Source organism: Carlito syrichta, unplaced genomic scaffold (genome assembly GCF_000164805.1).
Source record: "Carlito syrichta isolate Samal-C Ts95f unplaced genomic scaffold, Tarsius_syrichta-2.0.1 Scaffold308186, whole genome shotgun sequence".
In the NCBI taxonomy this organism is placed as follows: Eukaryota; Metazoa; Chordata; class Mammalia; order Primates; family Tarsiidae; genus Carlito; species Carlito syrichta.
In genome coordinates this window covers 359,631-372,538 of record NW_007252282.1, presented here as the reverse complement: position 1 = coordinate 372,538, position 12,908 = coordinate 359,631, and the positions used below count along the sequence as shown (strand labels likewise).

Here is a 12,908-nt window from a genome sequence, read left to right as displayed (position 1 = left end):
GACCGAGTGAGACTCCAACTCAAAAAAAAAAAAAAGAAAAAGAAAAACTGTTCTTTTGATTCCTAGTTCAGGGCTCTTTTCATTGTGTCATTTCATTGAAGTACTAAGCACCTCCCCAGTTTATTTGTTCTGTTCTTGTTGGGGTGAACCATATTATGAAAAATATAGTCCTTACAAATTAAGTATTTTGGTAGAAATGTATATATAAATGAATGACTAGGCACAGTAAAAGCCTAAGGCTTACGTTTAAGGTTAGATATCTGGGAGAATGAATATATATAAATATATTTATATATGAATGTGGATATACTTATTATTACAGTGACATTTGACTAAATAACATTTTATTTGAACTTTGAAGATGTTTTTAGTTTTAGTGGGGTTTGTTTTGGGAGGTTGTGGATAGTAGGTAGGTTGTGTTTTGGAGTTTTTTTAAGATAACATTATTGAAGTTTAACTTACGTAAAATAAAATACTTTATTTTAAGCGTCCAGCTCATTAAGTTTTGGCAGTTGTATACAGTTATATAACCACCACCACAAACAATAAAAAACATTTTTATTATCCCTACAATTTTCCCTTTTGCCTGTTTGCCATTGTTCCTGCTCTCACCCTGACTTCAAAAGACTATCGGTGTGTTTTCCATCTTTACAGTTTTATTTTTGTTTTTCACATATATGAGAAATTAATTTTCTAATTAATATAAGTTAACTTGTAGAATTAACTCTTCGTTTACAAGCATATCTTATGCTTTTCCACCTTTAAAAAACAAAAACAAATGACTTTCATAGTAATATAGACATTTTTTATTTGTCTTTGTTATTTGATATATGTGTGGGATCATATATTGTGTAGCCTTTTTTGTCAAGTTTATTCTTTTTTATTGCTGAGTAGTATTCTTCAGGCTATTGTTAATAATACTGTTATGAATGAATATTTTATATACTGCTGTTGGTGTGAATGTGTATTTTCATTTCTTGGAGTACTTAGGAGTGAAATTGCTGGGTTGCATGTTAAGTATATGTTTACCTTTATAAGAAACTACTTTTTTCCAGAGTGACTGTGCTGTTTTGCATTTCCACTAGCAATGTATGAGAGTTTTGATTGCTTTATGTGCTTGCCTAGGTTATTTTTTATGTTTGTATTGGTGCATGTAGCTGTGTCAAGATTTTTTTTTTAAATGTTAGTGTGTTCTGTATGTGAAACTCTTTTGGGTGGAAATGTTTTGTGGAGGTTGCCAGTGTCTTTCAGCACACTAGATAAGTGATCAAATAACTGTGGCTCAATCAGTTCACCCTTTTTTTTACCCCTCTTAGAGGCCCTTAGAACTAACTCTACACTTAGAGGTATATCTTATGCTTTTCAGTCTTTTTTGCAAACAAAAACAAATACTTAGTGAAGGAGATAGTTTTTAAAGAGTAGTAAATATGTGACACACTGGCTACATTGTATTACTATATACTTAAAAATACTATCCACATTTTTTATAGGTATCCTGCAAAGTATACAATTTTATATAAGTAGTTTTAAATGTGAAAATTAATACAGTGTTGAGAGAATATATTTTATTAAATACACAATAACTTTTTTTATTGAGTCGGAGTCTCACTCTTGCTTAGGCTGGATGATCATAGCATACTGCAGCCTTGACCAGTCCTTCCACTTCAGCCCTTCCAAGTAACTAGAACTATAGGCACATGCTACCACACCCATTGAATTTTTTGATTTTTTGTAGAGATGAGTTGCCCAGGCTAGTCTTGAACCTCTGAGTTTAGGCAGTCCTCTCACCTCCACCTCCCAAAGTGCTGGGATTACAGGCGTGAGCCACTGCATCCGGCCAGCACAATAATTTTTAATTTCTACAGTTTTATATTTGCTCATTTTTTAACTGATTGTCTATAAATCCTCATGATGAGCCTGTGTCATTTTTGATGTACTATAGCATAGATTATTTTAATAATACTACTCATTATCCCACCACATTTTGGGATATGTCCTTTGAGACCTTTTTTCTGTGCACATGCGCGCGTGCACACACACACACACACACACACACACACACACAGACACAAATTTACAAAAATGGAGTTGTGTTATGCAAGTATTTAAAATAGTCTTTTTTCCCTTTAAAAATATATTGTAGTTTTTCCTCCCATTTCAACAAATCATATCTAAACAGTTTCTCATGGCTGCATGGTATTTTATTTGTGGATATACTGTGATTTTGATAATCTGAATGTTTATTGGTAGAGAACTGATTACCAGCTTTAATGTTATGAACAGTGCTATATTTGTATATTTGTTCTGTATTTCCTTGGTATAAAAATTTGAAAGAGAATTTGGAGTCCTAAGAACATCCACATTTAAGATTGTTATTTTATGTTGCTCTTCAGGAAGGTTATAGAAAATTATGTAGGTTAAAAATATTTCTAGGAAAGGCGGCTGGGTGTAGTGGCTCATGACTATAACCTCAGTACTTTGGGAGGCTGAGGTGAGAGGATCACATGAGGCCAGGAGTTTGAGACCAGCCTAGACAACATAGCATGATCCCATCTCTACAAAAATAAAAATAAATTAGCTGTACATGGTGGCACATACTTGTAGTTCTAGCTATTTGGGAAGCTGAGGCAGTAGAATTGTTTGAGTCTGGGAATTTGAAGCTGCAATGAGCCATGATCACACCCCTAAACTCCAGCCTGGGCGACAGAGTAAGACTCGGTCTCAAAAATAATAATAATATTTATAGAATATTATTCTAAAATTTACTCTTTTAAGAGTAGCTAATAAGAGGCCAGGCACAGTGGATCTCACCTGTAATCCCAGCATTTTGGGAGGCCGAAGTGGGAGGATTGCTTGAACCTAGGAGTTCAAGACCAGTCTGGGCAACATAGTGAGACCTCATCTCTACTAAAAACAAAGGATTAGTCAGGCATGGGTGGTTTGTCTCAGCTACTAGAGAAACTGAGGCGAAGGACCACTTGAGACCAGGAGTTGGAGGCTGCAGTGAGCTGTGATTGTGCCACTACACTTTTGTCTGGGCAACAGAGTGAGAACAATGACCCCCACCCAAAAAAAGTATAGCTAATTAGAATGGCCACCCATTGCAACATGGTTAAAAAATGGAGTCATCTAGCTCGGTAGCTCAGCCTGTAATCCCAGCGCTTTGGGAGACTGAGGTGAGTGGATTGCCTGAGCCTGGGGTTCGAGACCGGCCTGGGCAACTGGACAAGACTTCATCTCTACAATAAATCAAAAATTAGCAGGGTGTGGTAGCGCGCGCCTATAGTTCCAGCTACTTGGAAGACTGAGGCAGAAGGATCCCTGGAGCCCAGCAGGTTGAGGCTGCGGTGGCCGGGAGTGTGCCACTCCATTCTGGGTGACAGAGTGAGATTCCAACTCAAAAAAAAAAAATGGAGTCATCCAAATCCTTCTCATTAAATTCTTATTTATTTATTTGTTTACAGGTTTATGACTTGTCTATTTTCATCACTAGAATATAAGCACCTTGAGGGAGGGGATCGCTGTTTTATTCCCATCGTATCTCTAGGTTGAGAACACTGCCTGTCACATAACAGGCACTGAATAAATATTTGACTCTCTTTTTTTATTTTGAGTTGGGTATTTGACTCTTTAATGACTGATTTTTATATAGGCCCCAAGATATATAGTCCTCTTAGAGGCTTGGGTCTGGTGATTTAGTCGTTGCTCTGAATTAGGGGAGAACAGTATATCTTATTGCTGTTTGGGAGAGTTTGGATTACCAGACATATTTTGCCAGCTTGTAAGTATGCAGGCCAGGCCAGGCTCGGTGGCTCAACCTGTAATCCCGCGCCTTTGGGAGGCTGAGGTGAGTGGATTGCCTGAACCCGCGGGTTCAAGACCCACCTGGGCAGCGAGACTTTATCCCTACAATAAATCAAAAAATCAGCCGGGCGTGGTAGCGCATGCCTGTAATTCCGGCTACTCGGAAGGCTGAGGCAGAAGGATTGCCAGAGCCCAGCAGGCGAGGCTGCGGTGGCCGGGAGCGGCCATTGCACTCCAGTTTGGGCAACCGAATGAGACTCCAACTCACAAAATAAATAAATAAATAAGTGTGCAGGCTGGGCTCGGTGTCTCAGCCTGTAATCCCAGCACTTTGGGAGGCCAAGGCGAGTGGATTGCCCAAGCCTGTGGGTTCGAGACCAACCCCAGCAACTTGGTGAGACCTTGTCTCTACAATAAATAAATAAATAGCTGATTGTGGTATTGCACGCCTGTACTTCCAGCTACTTAGAAAGCTACTTAGAGGCGGATCTCCAGAGCCTAGCTGTGAGTGTGCCACTGCACTCCAGCCTGGGCAACGGAGTGAGATCTCCAACTCAAAAAAAAAAAGCGTGTGTGTGTTAATCTGTTTTTGGTTACCTTTTTCTTTAGGCATTTGTGTAGAAAACAGTTCAAATAGTAGACCTGAGACTACTATCCTTAGAAAGGACTGCTTGCAAGGTTGGCCTTTGGCTGGCATCTGGGAATTCAGATTTTGGGAGTGTTCCCACCATTCCCTAACTGATAAGAGTGGTTTACTCTGCCTAAACTGTTTGTGAAAACAATATGGTTTATATTAAACACCCCATTTTCTTCTGGGAATTCGGATACATGTTAGCCTGAGGATGCCTATGTGACCAACCCCCCCCAATAAAATCTTGGAACACCAATTCTCTAATGAACTTCCTTGGCTAGACAGCATTTCACACATATTGTTACAATTTAGTACTGAAGGAATTAAGTGCATCCTGTGAGACTCCATGGGGAAAAACTCTTGGAAGTTTGCACCTGGTTTCCTCCAGACTTTAAACTCTTGTGCCTTTTTCCTTTGTTAACTGGATTGTATTATTTTGCTATAATTAATTGTACCTTAAGCATGACTGTATGCAGAATTCTGTGAGTCTCAGGCACCCCAACACAGCATCACATTTGGGAACTTCCTAAAGATGCACCTATGAATATTGTAATCTTTTCCTTACTGAGCACTTTCTTTGACATTATGCTAATACTCAACAAAATGACAATTTGATCTGTTGTAATATGGAGATTAAAATATATGCATTAAGGGACTGCTGTTTCATTTTTGGAAGGATTATTTTCTTTACAAAAGTACTCACCTTTTGGAAAAGCAAGGGTCTTCCTTACTTGATTTATTATAGTTGAATTTAGAAATGTGAGTTTACACCAGATTTTTAAGGGACATTTCTGTTATATAAGATACTCTCCTTCCTGTATTTCATAAGAGAATTGTAGTGATACTCTGAAATCGCAGTTGTGTTTGTCTTGAGAAGTTTGTGTTCTGGGAAAGGAATAATGTTGTTTCCGTTATTTGGTTATTTGCCCCATAACTGCAAGGTTCCTATGTTGTTTATTTTGGATAGTTCATTTTGACACTTAGATAAACAGAAGCCAGACACACAAGCATGCTCAGAATTAGTCCCTGAACTTTGTTCCAGGGTGAAGATAAGGAATTTAAGACTTCTCCAGTACAGATAAATATAGTATAACTACTGAAAAATGGATGTTATGTGACTCTGGATTGTTTAGTTTTAGAAAGACAGTGAAGGTCTTTTAAAAAATTCCTGTCAACAAAACTTAAGGAAAAATTTATTTTCATCTATAGATCCTACTTTTAGGAGGATTATAGATTAGGCACACAATTCTATAACTCAATACATCACCTCTTTATAACATGAATGAAAACTATTTAAATTGCCCTGAGCTGTGTTGCCTATTGAGCTTAAATCTGTGTCCTGCCTTTTTAAAAATGGATTTATGGTGATATGTGCCTGTGGTCTCATCTACTCAGGAGATTGAGGCTGCAGTGAGCTATGATTGTGCCATTGCACTCCATTCTGGGCATAGTAAGTGAAATAATAAACATTGGAGATTTGGAAAGGGAGGGGGTTAGGGGGATGACAGGTAAGAAATTTCAGGTGGTAGTCATAGAAAAAAGCGTGGACTGCACCACAAAGCAATATATACATGTAACAAAACTGCACTTGGGGATTGGGCATGGTTGCACCTGTAATCCTAGCGCTTTGGGAGACCAAGGCTAGAGGATCACTTGAAGAATCCTGGAGTTCCAAGACCAGCCTGGGCAACGTAGTGAGGCCTTGTCTCTACAATAAATAATAAATGAACCGACTATGATGGCAGACACCTTTAGTCCCAGCTGTTTGGGAGACTGAGGAAGGAGATCACTTGAGCCCTGGAGTTGGAGGTTGCAGTGTGCTAGAATTACACCACTGCACTCCAGCCTGGGTGACAGAACAAGACCCCAATTCAAAAACAAACAAAAAACTGCACTTGTACTCCCTAAATAAATATTTTATTTTATTTGAGTTGTGGGGTACAAGTAAGGATTTGCGACATAAGTAGGCTGCATGCAGGTGAAGATTTCTAGGTAGCCCCCTCTCCCCTTGGTAGTGGACCAGAGTACCCATTGTGTTGCCACATGACCCCTTCCCTCCTTCCTCCCTGCCTTCCTCCTTCCCCTAGCAGTGCCCAGCATCTGCCAAGCCCATCCTTGTACTAGTGTGACTAGAGTTCAGGGCCCGTAGTTGTGGTCTACAAATTTTGTAAGTATATGGTGTCCATTTGAAAGTTTGCTTATCGCTTGGCTGTTGCAGTCAGGTAATTTTCTGCTTTCGCAGAACCAGTAATAATCAGGCTGCAATCCTGGAGTTCTCATGTCCAAGGCAAAAGAAAAAAAGTTTTTGTCTCAGTTTTCAAAGAGAGGCCAGTTCACCTTTTGCATTTGTTTTCGCTGTGCCCCAGCCAACTGATTGGTGTACTCTGAGGTCATATCTTCCCTACTGAGCCCACTCAGACTCCCACACAGACCTACTCTGGAATCACCCTCACAGATACTCCCAAAATTATGCTTTACCAGGTTTTCTAGGTATTCCTGAATCCAGTCAAATTGACACTTAAATCCATAAATCCACCCCTTGTCAACTCGGCATTCATATGTATCTCCTTAAACCATACTTAAATTCCAGATAAAGACAATAACAAGGTAATTGTCTCACCTAATATGAGGTACCTAACATGACACAACTATCCTGCATACAACTGAAACACACTAATCCTTTCCCTAGAAGTTAACTTTCAGGATTTCAACATTTGGGATAATGATTTTGGAAATTTTAGTCATTAGGGATTTTAAACTTTAGGGAATTTGTTCCTTTTTTTTTTTTTTTGAGTTGGAGTCTCACTCGGTCGCCCAGACTGGAGTGCAGTGGCCGCTTCCGGCCACCGCAGCCTTGCCTGCTAGGCTCCAGCCATCCTTCCACCTCAGCCTTCTGAGTAGCAGGAATTACAGGCATGCGCTACCACGCCCGGCTGATTTTTTTTTTTATTTATTGTAGAGATGAGGTCTCGCTGCCCAGGCAGGTCTCAAACCTGCGGGCTCAGGCAATCCACTCACCTCAGCCTCCCAAAGGCAAGGGATTACAGGCCAAGCCACCAAGCCCAGCTGGGAATTTGTTCTTAAATATTGAATTAGATTTCATCATTTGAGAGTATTGCACTTGGGATTTGGAATTGTCTTTTGGAATTAAGATCAGCACCACTTTGTTTTATCCTTACTTTTCCTATGCTATTTATAAGAATTCAAAACTTTATGCAGATATGTTGCCTAAACTGATTCATTAAAAATGACACTTAAAAAGCTACACATGCTGCTTTTCAAAGTAGATTTTTCTTTGTTTTGACTAAGACAGTTTAGTTAGAATTCTTGCAAGAAAACCTTTATGTTACGTAAGAATGTGAATTTGAGTCATAATTTGAAAGAAAGCATTACTAGGTCTACATTAATGCCACCATCATAAAATAATATTTTAATAGTATGCTGAAGTTATTGTAAGAAAAAAATTTGGAGAAAACTGAGAGATGTTAAAGATACTCAGTCCTTTCCAATTGTGCCTTTATTGTTCTCATATTCCATTCAGTTTAGTTTTGTGGAGAGGGAGGCACAGGTACTTGTTTTTTGTCTTCTTCTACAAGAAGAATTTTAGATTGTACTTATCAAGTTATATAATAATGACTCTAAAATTTACACATATGTCCAGACCTTTTAGCTGCTCTTCAATGTAAAGGAAAACCAGGATAAGCAAAAATGTTTGTTTTGCATCTATTCTTCCACAAGAATATGCCTTTTTCTTCTTCTTTTTTTTTTTTTGAGTTGGAGTCTCACTCTGTCGCCCAGACGAGTGCAGTGGCCGCTCCCAGCCACTGCAGCCTCGACCTGCTGGGCTCCGGCGATCCTTCCACCTCAGCCTTCCGAGTAGCTGGAATTACAGGCATGCGCTACCACGCCCGGCTGATTTTTTGATTTATTGTAGAGATGAGGTCTCGCCGAGTTGCCCAGACGGGTCTCTCGAACCCGCGGGCTCAGGCAATCCACTCACCTCAGCCTCCCAAAGGCACGGGATTACAGGCTGAGCCACCGAGTCTGGCTTTTTTTTTTTTTTTTTTAGAGGCAAGGTATTGCTCTGTTGTCCAGGCTGGAGTGTGGTGGTTTCGTCGTAGCTCACTGCAATCTCAATGTCCTGGGCTCAAGCGATTCTCCTGCCTCAGCTTCCTGAGTAACTGAGACTATAGGTATACACCACCATGCCTGGCTAATTTTTTCAACATTTTTTGTAGAGATGAGGTTTCACTATGTTGTCCAGGCTGGTGTTAAACGCCTGGCCTCAAACAGTCTTCCAGCCTGGGTCTTCAAAGTGCTGAGGTTATAGATGTGAGTCACCACACCTAGCCTTACCTTTTTATTTTTAAATTAAATAAGGCATTTATTTAGTATTTGCCTACTTCTAGGAACAGTTAAATCCTACTTATTAACTTAATACTTAGTACAAAATTCTAGACAAAATGGACAACAGAAGAAGAGAAGGGCTAAAATTAGAACATCTTGGTTGTGGAAGATAATCTAATAAATATAATTAAGTTTGTTATTACAGGAGTTTGAAACTAGTACCTGTAGTAAAATATGGTAAATTATAATTAGGCTAATGTTCCAGAATTAGTTTTTATAAATTGATTATACTTTATTACCTGACCATTTCAATGATGTTAGTAAATGTCTTTTAGAAGACTGCCTAAAGTGGTTTTAAAATGTACATATCAAGTCATTTATTTTTTACTAATTTCTGTCTTGGATTTGGCTTCACCAACCCAAGATACTTAAGGTCTAGAACTCTGTATTACCCACTTAGGGATACTCTATTTCCTAGCCCAAATACTTTGAAATTACTTTTCATTGTAATAAATATGGCACGTCTGTGTATCTAAATTGGCTTGATCACACAGTTGTCATCTTCTGTGCTAAGATCTTCATGCATTAAGCCGTACAAATTGAAACATACCCAAAATAAAGAAATAAAACAGAAACCTATGAGGACTATATTGATCAAGTGTATTAGACATTATAATCATTGAAAAAAATTATAGAAAATCATAATAAAAAAATAAGTCTATAATAATATACTTTTTAAAAAATTTTACAATTTTTTAAAAATTAGAGACAAGCCGGGCTCCATGGCTCAGCCTGTAATCCCGCGCTTTGGGAGACAGGTGAATGGATTGCCTGAGTCCACGGGTTTGAGACCTGCGTGGGCAACTTGGCGAGACCTCATCTCTACAATAAATCAAAAAATTAGCCTGGCATGGTAGCGCGCGCCTGTAGTTCCAGCTACTTGGAAGGCTGAGGCGGATGGATCGCCAGAGCCCAGCCTGTCAAGACTGCAGTGGCCAGGAGAGTGCCACTGCACTCCAGTCTGCAACAGAGTGAGACTCCAACTCAAAAAATAAATAAAATAGAATAAAATAAAATAAAATTAGAGACACGATCTTGCTTGTCTTTTTGGCTAGTCACTCACATTAGGAAAGTCTACTATAAGAAACAAAATAAAGATCGGATGTTATTTTCAGTAACCTTTTTGGTATTCTCAGCAATGTTGGTAATTATTAATTAGCTGATAATTATGTGGTAAATGTTCTATAAAAATTAGTTAAATCAGATTATGTGTATAGAGAAAGCCAGATTGGCATTAAAATTGCCTTTGGTTGTCCCTTTAAGAACTATTGGAGCCAGGCTCGGTGGCTCAGCCTGTAATCCCGCGCTTTGGGAGGCTGAGGTGAGTGGATTGCCCGAGCCCGCGGGTTCGAGACCCCACCTGGGCAGCGAGACCTCATCTCTACAATAAATCAAAAAATCAGCCGGGCGTGGTAGTGCATGCCTGTAATTCCGGCTACTCGGAAGGCTGAGGCGGAAGGATCGCTGGAGCCCAGCAGGTCGAGGCTGCGGTGGCCGAAAGCGGCCACTGCACTCCAGTCTGGGCGATAGAGTGAGACTCCAACTCAAAAAAAAAAAAAAAAAAAAGAACTATTGGGCATTTCTTATTCTAACTATTGCATGTGTTGATATTTTGAATAGTGTGGGAAGTTGTTTTCTTTTGCCCACTAATAGCCTTACTTTTCAAAAACAGATTGATTAAGTCATAATTTATATGCTATGAGATTCACTCATTTTAAATTGACAAGTCAATGATTTTTTTTTTGGAGGGGGAGTAACTTTACAGAGTTGTGCAACCATTACCACAATCTAATTTTAGACCATATCTATAATCCTAAAATGAAATCATATACCCATTTGTAGTCACTCTCTACATCATAAGTTTACCATGCCTGATGATGTATGTAGCTTTCTATAACTGACTGTAAAATATGATTAAAATGCATACTATAAAATTTCCACAATTATTCAGTCTTCTAGACTTGTTTTGAAGGCTTGATAATTTAGAGTATGGACATTTTCTTTGATGATATTTCTTTGGACTTGAAAATTATTTAATGGGAGAAAGGGTGCTAAGAATAATTTGAGTAAGAGGGAATTGCTTTTGGGAAATGAATATTAAAATTTGCTCTTGGTTTGGTGATTGAAAATTAACTAATGAACAGAACATTTCTCTTGGTTTGGTGATTGAAAATTAACTAATGAACAGAACATTTACTGAATAAATGTAAAATTACAAATGTATTCAAGATTTGAATTCAAAGAATTTTATAAAACAAGATTTTATATAATAATGTTTTACAGAAATTATTATAAGATTAATTTGTCATTTAAAAATTTCCTTTATTTTAGCTTCCCAGAATCAAGAACGGCTATGTGCATTTAAGGATCCATATCAGCAAGACCTTGGGATAGGTGAGAGTCGAATCTCTCATGAAAATGGGACAATATTATGCTCAAAAGGTAGCACCTGCTATGGCCTTTGGGAGAAATCAAAAGGGGACATAAATCTTGTAAAACAAGGCAAGTAATTCTTTTCTTACCTAAAATGACTTTGTGTTTTATACAATTGAAGTTTATCTAAAAGGGACATGAAGGTAGATTAAAAGCCTCTCCAGAAAAACAGTGAATTTAAAAGTATATATTCCTGTCTCTATGTAGCCGTAAGCCCTGAATTTATAAGAGGTACTTTATTTTTAGCTTATTTTAATGGGCTCCTTCTTACTATAATGCTATTCATGCTGATTGTGTGGAGTTTGGAAAATACAGAAAATCATAATGAAAAATAAAAGTCTATATAATAATATACTTTTTTACAAACTTTTGCAATTATTTTTTAAATTAGAGACAAGATCTTGCTCTGTTGCTCAGGCTGGAGTGCAGTGGTGTGATCATAGCTCACTATAACTTTGAAGTCCTGGGCTCAAGGAATTCTCCCACTTTAGCCTTTGGAGTATCTGGAACTACTGGTGCATACCACTATGCCTGGCTAATTTTTTTTTTTTTTTTTTTTTTTTTGAGTTGGAGTCTCACTCTGTCACCCAGACTGGAGTGCAGTGGCCGCTCCCGGCCACTGCAGCCTCCACCTGCTGGGCTCTGGCGATCCTTCTGCCTCAGCCTTCCAAGTAACTGGAACTACAGGCGCACGTTACCACACCCAGCTAATTTTTTATTTATTGTAGACATGAAGTCTTGCCAGGTTGCCCAGGCGGGTCTCGAGCCCACGGGCTCAGGCAATCCACTCACCTCAGCCTCCCAAGGCACAGGATTACAGGCTGAGCCACCGAGCCCAGCTTGCCTGGCTAATTTTTAAATTTTTTTTTAGAAACAGATTCTTGCTATGTTCCCAGGCTTGTTTCAAACTCCTAGCCTTGAGTGATCTTCCTGTCTCTACCTACAAAGTGCTGGGATTACAGATATAAGCTCAGTGTCCTGCCTACTATACTATGCTTTTTTTTTTGAGTCAGAGTTTCACTCTGTTGCCCAGGCTGCAGTGCAGTGGCACACTCACGGCCACCTCAGTGTTGACCTGCTGGGGTCAGACAATCATTCCACCTCAGCCTTCCAAGAAGCCGGAACTACAGGCGCATACTATCACGCCTGGCTAATTTTTTTGATATATTGTAGAGATAAGGTCTCACCAAGTTGCCAGGCTGCTCTCAAACCCCTGGGCTCAGGCAGTCCTCTCGCATGGGCCTACCAAAGTGCTGGGATTACAGATTTGAGCCACTGTGCCTGGCCTAAACTGAGCTCTTAAGAAAATTTTTACTGTTAGTTTATCTCCTTCAGATGTGGTTTTGTTTTGTTTGTTTTTTGTTTTCTTGTGTCGGAATCTCACTCTGTCACCCAGGCTGGAGTGCAGTGGCATGCTCACGGGCACTGCAGCCGCAACTTGCTGGGCTCAGGCCATCCTTCCTCCTCAGCCTTCCAGGTAGCTGGAACTGTAGACGCACGCCACCATGCCCAGCTTCCTTCCTTCAGATGTGTTTTCTGCATGCTTATATGTTTATATGTGCGTGTACATGTTTTTCAAAATTTGGATAATACTGTATAAAAAATTTCATGAGCCAGGCTCGGCGGCTCAGCC

The 12,908-nt window shown here is 39.3% G+C and overlaps 1 protein-coding gene across 1 annotated transcript in view; it reads left to right on the top strand.

Annotated features, from left to right (window-relative positions):
* BMPR2 (bone morphogenetic protein receptor type 2) overlaps positions 1–12,908 on the top strand; it is a 110,254-nt gene that overhangs the window by 20,351 nt on the left and 76,995 nt on the right. Inside the window, exon 2 of the mRNA XM_008065194.1 lies at positions 11,174–11,344. Within this exon, the coding sequence (XP_008063385.1) occupies positions 11,174–11,344 (171 nt within the window). The remainder of the gene's footprint in view (positions 1–11,173; positions 11,345–12,908) is intronic.